We start from the raw sequence: 9,279 nt of genomic DNA, 5'->3' as shown, positions 1-9,279 counted from the left end.
CACAAAAACTATATATATATATATATATATATATATATATATATATATATATATATATATATATATATATATAATTTAAAAATAAATAAATCTATAAATATCAGGGAATTTTAGACCAGGAAATGGAATGGAAATTTCCTTAGTACTATTCTTCTCAAGTCTTTTCTCAGACTGCAAGAAACTGATTTTTGTCTTGAATGCATGTTTGGAAACTTTTATATATATATATATGTGTGTGTGTGTGTAACAATCAATGAGCTTTCAGTCGATGCCTGAATCTAGTCGAAGCAACATTCCTCTAGAAAAAAGCATGGCATCTGTAACAGTGTGCTCAAAATCAAGGATCTAAGCACACATACATTTATTTGTATTTATTTATTTATAATATTTTTTTCTTATATATATATATATTTTTTTTAAACAACAAAAGGTTTTTGAAAGAAATGTCTTATTTACCATGGCTCCTTTTATTTGGTCAAAAATAATTAAAAGGTTACATTGATATATTTAAAAAAATTTATGTATTTTAAAATGTTATTCATTCCTGTGATGGCAAAGGAGAATTATTAGCATCATTACTCCAGTCTGCAGTGTCACATGATCCTTCGGAAATCATTCAGATATGCTGATTTGATGTTCAAGAAACATTTATTATTATCATCCCTATATTCTCACTATTAACTAGTTGCTAACAAGAAGAAAAATTACAGTTGTTGCAAACATATTTCAGTTTTACACTATAATCGAGTGCACATTCACATAAAATCAAGAATTTATAAAAACAATGTTGCAGCCATATTTTTAAACCAATAAAATCTTCAATTAATGGTAACAGTATCAAAGAGCATGTGACAAATTACCATCAGTTCTTCACAAATAACGTTATCCACTACATCAACCAAACACAACTAGAAGCCTTGGAGAAAGTTGTTTTGTACTGCCAGCAGCTGCGGATGCAGGTCATGCAGAAACTCAGTCCGCAGGGAATCGTTGCAGGAATGCAGCGTTGCTCTTGAAGCAGCAGATCTCTCAGCTCAGCCGTTTTGATGAAGACAATGCAGTGGAGTGACCAGGAATACTGCCAAAGGCAGGTTTTCTGCTCTGAAAGCAGAGACTGTGGGGGTTGGATCTGTGCTGCTGGGAGTCGAGTAGAGATGCAGGGAAAATAACATCCCAGAGGGTACAAACTGATGATGTTCAATATGTTATGACACAATATTGATAGTTTGTTTTAAACAAATGCTGAACATTTACTGTATTTGTAAGGTTTCAGTCTGTCTGTTGCCGAGTTGGATTTTGTCCTGCAAGACACTACATTCGACATAATGATTTGTTTGAGGGTGAAATTAGTAAGCTGTCTCTGTACATTTCCCGATAGCTGTAGCAGTCAGAGAGCAGGTCTTTCACCCAGGACAGCTGTACCCTGTCGCTTGTTGATCCCTGTAGTCTGATGCAGGCCGTGCAGTAGCTGTTCATCCTGGAGAAGGTCCACAGAGTCTTCAGAGCTGAGCGAATCTCCAGCATCTGTTATATTAGGACAGATTCACAAAAGAAAGGTAGACGATACCCTGTTCCTCAGATTCCTTCAGACACATGAGGAAACTAGTGAGCTGCCTACTGCTTACTCAAAATCTATTATATATTATGATGCACCTTCCTTAAGATTTTGCAACAAAATTATGCACTGATTCAATATTCATACCACACATAAAAAAGCCTGAGTAAATGAAACATTTAGACAGATCTGAGATGTGCTGGGCTGATGAAGGCTGAATTTAGTTACACAAGTGACTAAAAAAAGACAACCTTAAAAACAAGATCATTGTTTAATTATACTCCACTGATTCAGAATATACAGAGCATTATATTGAGCATTTCTGACACTAAACATCGATAAAGATAAAAAAAAAACATGATAGAATGACAAAAGGCACTCTAAAATGAGTATAAAAATACAAAAAAGCAAATACTTGTTAACAGAAAATACTGCATAAAAATTAAAAAAATTAAGTAATCTTTTACAATCAGTATTATTTAAATCCTGATTTACATTGCAATTTGATTTACATTTGTAGGAAGGTAATATATAAAAAGAAGTAATACACAATTTACTAATTATTTGTGGTCTTAATGATTTGTATTATTATCCTCAAGGTCAGGATTTGAGTTGATCTTGACTGATTGCAGGTACTCCTTCAATCCCATGAGCCACCAGTGCCTCACGCAAGCGAGTAAAGTATGTGGAGTCTGGATATCCTTTGCTGCACACACAAAAAAATAGTTCACATTCACACAAAAACTTAAACTGGAAATTTTAAATATCAAATTAATGCATTCTGAGAAACTAAGTTTTCTTTCTCCCGTTCCACACTTATTAAATATGATAAACTAATGTTGAGTTATCTTTCTGGCCTACAGTTTTTTTTTTTTTTTTTTTTACTTTCTTAAAAGATTTTCCCTAGTAAAAGAATACTATTAGTAGATACTAATACTATTAGTAGAAAAATCTATGCCATAATTTATTTAAAATACATTTATTTCAAACTAAATATAGTTTAAATCTAATGACATATTTATTAACATATCATTTAAGACTTACTGATAAAAAATGTAAACTTTATTTAGAGTATTTCTTTAGTGCACAATACAAATTTCTTAATATTAAGCGTAATTTTTTTTTAATTTCACTATTAATAATTATATATATATATATATATATATATATATATATATATATATATATATATATATGCAATTGTTCCACTTTAGCACAATCAAGTATATCTTTAGTTTGACCTCAGCACTACTTCTGCTGTAAATGTAAATGTATTTGTAGTATACTTAGCACAAAATGTATTTCAAATACATTTTAGTATATATTTCTTCACTAAGGTTGTCATGTCACTATTTGGATTGTTTTGTTGTTAAGAAAATTACAGTTAAAGGTCAGCTATAATTAAAGTTCTATAAATCTATTTGAATTTAATTAATCTTCCTCGTCATATTCAAATTACCAATATGATTCCTTTTTGTGAACCTTAATTTCAATTCAGAAATGTAACTGGAATTTAAAACTAAAACTAAAAGCATGACACCTCAGCTGGCAATAGCTGAGGGACAGCACATGTTTTGAAGGATTAGTTTGTGGACACTGTAGTTGGGGCAAACATCCCTGTGGTTATGCACAATCAACACATCCTTGCTAAAATGCTTATTAAAAGTGTTAGAAAAACATGCACAATAAAATAAATGGTGCTCTCTAAAATAATAGAAATCACACATTAACATGTCTATGCCACCAGCAATGGCATAGTTATCTTTGCAAGCTTAGCATCTGGACTCACCCACTCTTCCCTCCATCCACCCTGGTCTTGTGGGGGATCCTGCCCCAGGTTACTTTTGCATCACCAATACCCTTCTTGCTTGAACTTACAGTAAATGTTAGACCTTGATTAAATGCCTTTTCCAGGCATGGCAATAAACTCTGTCCCTTTAGGTCGAGTGGCAGATAAGCCACAAATTTACCACCCTCGAATGGTGACCCAGGATAAGGATCCTTGTCCTAGAAAATATGTGTAAGACACAGAAATTACAAAGTGATATTATATATAATAATAATTTGGATATTTTTGGACGGAAGCAATATGTCTTTAATGCTTTAATTAATAAACTGTACAATACCCCTTGTATGCCATCAGGTATGCAGTAAGTGATCTTTGCCGTTGTGTATTTGTTATAGCCTGGAAGACTAAAAGTCATCTCCACACATGTCATGGTGCCTTGGATGCCTTTATGTACTTTGCTGTCCTCTTGTCCTGAATGCTGATCTCTCGTCTGATATTCCTGCTGTGTATTTTTTGAGCTACAACTTTGAAATGGATCCCCTAGCCCCTTCTTCTGAGTGTTCATCTCTGCTTTTCCACACACTAGGCAGTATTTATGCATTTGTACGCTGTCAGAACAATGGATGACACCACTAGTAGTCCGTTTCACAGATGCATTATTTGCTCCACACACGCATTGCTCTGAAGTGGTATGTGACAGCAAGTCGGTCAGTTTTAAAGCCATTGAGGTGTCTTGTTTTTTGTGTGCTTCAAGTGCTAAAGAAGTTGGCCCATAATTTTTTTGTCTCATTGTGTCTTCTCTGGGTTTAGCAAATTGGTTTAGAGAATTTGTCTTGCTTAATACATCCTTAGTATATCTAGGGTTTTCCAACCCTCCCAATATAGCCGTTTTTGGTTTGATCGATTGACCTCCACTTTTGCAACTGCTGTTAGCCACTTGGCTTGTATCCTGAAAAGAAAACTCATTTAGACTTTGTTCAGACTTGAAGTGATCAGCTTTTGTTGACCATATGCCCAAAGAAGACTTTGCTGGTCCCTGATTTATACCCTCCTGCATGGTCTTCATCTGTGGTAAGGAAGGAGACTTCTGCCCAGAATATACTTCCTTAAATATATCCCTGGCTTGTGAGCAGAGCAGTTTTGGGCCAATCAAGTAAATGCTGTTCTTCACGGTGTGCAAGGTGACTTTAGGAAAACGTGACTGCACATTCAAGCAGCAGGTTTCAAACAGTTTATCTTTTTCAACTCTGCCAAGCCCTGTCAAACTTAACTCCTGAATGCAAAAGTCGCTGGCTACCAAAGCCACTAGATTCTGAAGCTCCCGATGACTTTCTCCAACCTTTGATGAATCTGTGCCCTTCAGTGTTATGCTCATCTCACTTTTGCCTGCTTGCTTCTCAGTCATTTGCAAGCCAGATTTCATGGAGTCCAGTTGGTTGCAGTAGACCTCCTGTATGTAGCCCCACATCAGACAAGACACACTAAGTTCTGCTTCTACTGTAGGAATCTGGCAATCTTCATTGGGTTTACCGCCACTGAGGCTATTGGATCTTGCTCTTTGATGGGCATATGCACTAATCATTGGCTTAGCTGTAATCTGGCTATTTTTCACCTGATCTTTTAGCTGTGGCCGACCTGAGAAACTATTGGCTCTTTTTAAGGGGGATTTGGAAATGGGCAGCGATGTTGAGGAGGGAGCAGCTGTCTTCACTTCAGCATTCCTGGCTGATAGGGCGTTCACACTTGTGTTTACTGAAACTTTGACTCCTGTGGTCAGTGTTGAAGCGAGTCCAGCGGGAGTAGTTGGTTTGGCTATGGATGCGTTGAAGGTGGTTCCACCAAATGTATTCACAGATAACGGGTCTTGGTTTTTAAACAGGACATCCTCTCCTCTACAGCTTGGACTTGTCATCCTGAAGGTTTCAATTCCTTCCCCTGTCAGTTCATTACTGAGTGCGCCTGCGGTGCCAAGCGAAGACCTAAAGGGTGGTGTTGAGTCTAACATTAACATGTCCATTTTAGCCGTGAAACTCCTTATGTCTCCACCCATCTCTCCTAGACCAGAGCTCTTAAACCGTGCCGCTAGTTTGTATTCTTTTGTATTCCCAACCTCCCCTTTTCTATCAGTGCTAGAGCCGATCAGTTTAGGGGGCACTGGAGTATGTACTTGACTTTTTCTCTTAACCTGTTGCTCTCTCTCCAAGGATTCAAGGGATGCTGATAGAGAACTGGAAGAGGATGGTGGCATTTCTGTCAAGTTCTGCATCACGTCTTCCTCTCTCCCAAGCAGTAGCATTTGTTTGGCCTGAGATACCTCACTTTTCTCCCCAACTATATAAATGCTATCCTGGTCATAGCTAAGCAGAACATTAGGCAGTAATAACTGCACCTTTTTTAATGTTGAAGTCAGTCCGTCTGGCATGTAAAGAGCACTCTTTTGAATCTGGTCTTTTCTCAGACAACCCTCTAACCGTTGGTAAAGCTGACTCAGATCCTTATGAGCTTGATGCATCTGTTTAACCCCTGACCTGGTCGGGACCTCTGACTGTAGGTACAGGGTGGTGACCCCCTCGGATGTAACATGAACCACTTGCACTCCATGAAGACACAGTATCTGCTTGTACTCTTTAAGGTTCTCCAGGTAAGCGAACGCATCAGCTTCCATGATGACTGAAAGATCTTCTAAATTAGCTTCATCTATCCTGCACTCTGCCCCCTCCTCTACTTTGCTTTTCTTAGTCCGAGTACTGTGTTCAGTGAGAGCTTCATTGTTATCTTGCAGTCCGAAGTGTCCTAAACCTGCCATGGATATAGAGCTGACATCTCCAGGTGACTGCGATGTGAAGCTGGCCCATTTCTTTACACTTGCCAGGTCTTCCCTCTTCTCAAGATTTTGACCTCTGTCTCGACTAAAATTAGGATATCCGGCTTTTGAAAGGTGATGATTAACTAACGTTTGCATATAAGGAAAGGCGCCTTGAAAATCAGAGTAGCAGCCTTGCAGGGTGCACGTGTCTTGTAATAAGCCACGTTGTGTACGTAGACCTGGAAACTCACTGCGCAGGATATTCAGAGTCTCCACACCCAGAGGAAGCTGACTGCAATCCACAGTCACAGTCATATCGAGGATCACCTGAAGGAGAGCAAGAGCATCAGTTGTGTGATTGGGAAGTGGAACTTGTATTTTTTCCCCCAAGTTATATGGTCAGCAAACCTTATTTAGACTCATAGACTCTTGTCTTGGGAGACTCAGGGAGAGTTCATATTTTATGGCACCCAGCTGTACAATGTGAGGATGATGACGAAGTACGCTCTGGACCACTTAATCAAACCAGAAAGAGAAGATCATTCTCATCTGAGAGGCAAAAACTGCCTCAGCTGTTTGCACACTAACAAATAAGATGTTAGCGAACACAGACGGAAGTACATTTTTCATAATGGCTGATCAATAAAAGTATCAATTCTCATTTTCTCTCTGTCTCACCGAAGATCTGGCTGTGCTGCAACACACACACACACACAAGCACAGTGTAAACTCACTTACTTGAGTGAGTGCTTGATAGGGCATAAAGAATACCCCGTCACAACCTGGCCACCCCCCATTCATACACTTTATCAGCAAACTGACTACACAATTAAAACGTTGCCTTGGCAGACCAATCGGCCAGCAAGTGCCAGAGAATTCATTAGATATATGCCAGCTGTCTGGCTGACAATCAGTGCATTTTGGATTTTTTCCAACTACCAGCTACTTTGGCAATGACATTTGAATGCACTGAAATTCAATGTATGCACCAGAAATGGATTAATATGTGTCAACATTTTATTCTAAAAAGTAAATGCAAACATACCCATGTACTAAGATATATACAGTATCATACAATATTGGAATTTCAGTGTTGGTAAACCATGTTAAGTGTTTTGCTTATGAATATCCATGAATTATTAATTTATGCATTTAAATTACAGTAATGTACAGTAGGCGTAATGGTTTTTATACTGTACAAACTGTATATTCTATGGTCCTACACCAACCCTTCTCCTTACCCTAACCCTCACAGGAAACTGTGCATTTTTCCTTTCTCATAAAAAAAAAAAAACTCATTCTGTATGGGTTATAAGCGTTTTGAAAAATGGGGACATGGATTATGTCCTCATAAGTCACCCTCTCCTTGTAATACCTGTGTCATACCCATGTCATTATACAAAGATGTGTCCTGATATGTCACAAAAACATGCCCATATATACTATATGGTTCATGCTACAGAATCTTTTTCCCCCAGAAACAGAATTTGATTATGTTTTATCCTTTTTTTTTTCTTTTTTCCCAGAGTAAAGCCTTAGGTTGCAAAGTGGCAAAATTTCCCACATTTCTCCTAGTTATTCCATCAATCCATTTATTTATCTTTTTACACCATTTACTCAGATGTTTAATAGCAGTCATCATTCATGAACATGTAAATAATACCTCTGCTCTCCTCAAATGTGACGAGGGCACGCAGAGGTGTCCGACCGATGATAGTGACTGACATGACCTCTCCTCCTCCGTTCTTCTGGCGTAGGAAGTGAATCAGAAGTTTGTCCCGGAGACATTCATGGTCCACGTCTGTTGGCAAACCGTTAACGCACACCGTGCGGCCTTCCTCTGCCATCCTTCCGGGGTGCCACCTATTAACACTGATTCTAAGTAAACAAAAGTGGATAAGGGCGGTACATTAATGCGTCACCAAACAAGTAATTTGAGCAGATAAATATCTAAACATCCTTTTCAGCTTTGTCAGTCACTATACCTTCCTCATTATTATAAACAACAAGGACGTGAAAGTCGTTGTCCTGTCCAGCGTTTGTGTACGTAGCTCGAGCACACAGGAAGTGTAACTAACAACAGCTCGTGAGAAGAAATTCGGTTAAACTGTCGTTTTTAAAGATGATTATGTAATGTGTTTTTTCTTCTTCGCCCATTTGTATCGATATCAACACCTTAACAATAGAGGATTCCTTTTTCCTCAAGAGTAATTTCTTTGACTTAGTGCCTGGCGTCGTTTACTTGAGAAATAAAAGTGAAAGTAAGGACGCAGAAGATGAGAAATTACGCATTTTATGACTTGAGCCGCATGCAAACTGGGAAATAATGAGTAAAAGTCGTGCACCTAATGTATTCGTTATTATTTAGTGTTTTATTTTTTTGTTATTCATCTAATCTATTTTTTATGTGTCCATGTCACGTCGTAGTTTGTCCTTTAAAAAAATATAAATAATTAAAAACAACATTTATGGGTAGATACAAAAATAAAATAAAAAATCGTTCAGCTACAACAAAGTCTTTTTTATAAACTAATAAAATAAAATGAGTGTTTTCAGATCTCAAGGACAATATTTTATGAATGTTACCTAACGTACCTACGTTTAGACGTTCAGACGTTCACTCATCTTAATTTTCCTACAGATTCTGTAAAAAAAAAAAGAAGAAGAAGAAGAAGAAGACAAAAAAAACCCCCACAGAAACAGCTTTCAAGTAAGTTATAATACATGCAATACAGTATAAAAGTAAGTATTATTTTGGTGAATTCATAAAATTAGTTTTATTGATTCAGTGATTGAGTACTGAATTTTCAGGGACTTTACACAGGACTACACAAAATTGTGTTGTGGTGCTAGTGCAGGAACATGTTTGCTCACATTCTAGTCTATTAATACCCAGAGCTCCACCATGCGTCAGGTCAACAATATCTTGTGCCAGGCAACTTTTATTTTTTTATTAACAGAAATAGCAAATATTTGAAGGATTGACCATTATACATACATAAAACTCAAATGTTTTAAGTAAGTTTATCATTGATTATTAAAGTACATCCTTGACAGGAGGAACCTGAAAAGCATTTAAGGTAGGAAGACCTTATCTTTAGAGCATATACACTGTTCTCTGTGTTTTTA

General features: G+C 37.2%; 1 protein-coding gene across 2 annotated transcripts; it reads right to left on the bottom strand.

Annotated features, from left to right (window-relative positions):
- Nucleotides 1-627: 627 nt before the first annotated feature.
- On the bottom strand, nt 628-8,420 carry LOC127947076 (uncharacterized). Of its 2 annotated transcripts, XM_052544007.1 has the most exons (6): nt 8,136-8,420; nt 7,814-8,028; nt 6,559-6,665; nt 3,682-6,477; nt 3,345-3,562; nt 629-2,261 (listed from the first exon to the last, which is right to left on the bottom strand). In XM_052544007.1, exons 2-6 carry the CDS (start codon nt 7,995-7,997, stop codon nt 2,156-2,158), a joined length of 3,411 nt encoding a protein of 1,136 aa, XP_052399967.1. In that variant the 5' UTR covers nt 7,998-8,028; nt 8,136-8,420; the 3' UTR covers nt 629-2,155. The 2 variants fall into 2 exon arrangements, with proteins under 2 accessions (XP_052399974.1, XP_052399967.1); XM_052544014.1 differs by lacking the exons at nt 6,559-6,665; nt 8,136-8,420 and having other exon boundaries at nt 628-2,261; nt 7,814-7,954.
- Nucleotides 8,421-9,279: the final 859 nt, after the last annotated feature.

This window comes from Carassius gibelio, chromosome A3, assembly GCF_023724105.1.
Source record: "Carassius gibelio isolate Cgi1373 ecotype wild population from Czech Republic chromosome A3, carGib1.2-hapl.c, whole genome shotgun sequence".
NCBI classification, from domain to species: domain Eukaryota; kingdom Metazoa; phylum Chordata; class Actinopteri; order Cypriniformes; family Cyprinidae; genus Carassius; species Carassius gibelio.
This window is presented reverse-complemented; position numbering and strand designations above follow the sequence as displayed.

Coding starts and splice junctions, on each gene's coding strand:
- LOC127947076 (XM_052544007.1), bottom strand. CDS start 7,997: ATGGCAGAGGAAGGCCGCACGGTGTGCGTTAACGGTTTGCCAACAGAC. Junction 3,563..3,681: donor TACCTGATGGCATACAAGGG/GTATTGTACAGT, acceptor CATATTTTCTAG/GACAAGGATCCTTATCCTGG. Junction 2,262..3,344: donor GTGGATGGAGGGAAGAGTGG/GTGAGTCCAGAT, acceptor TTGTGTGTGCAG/CAAAGGATATCCAGACTCCA.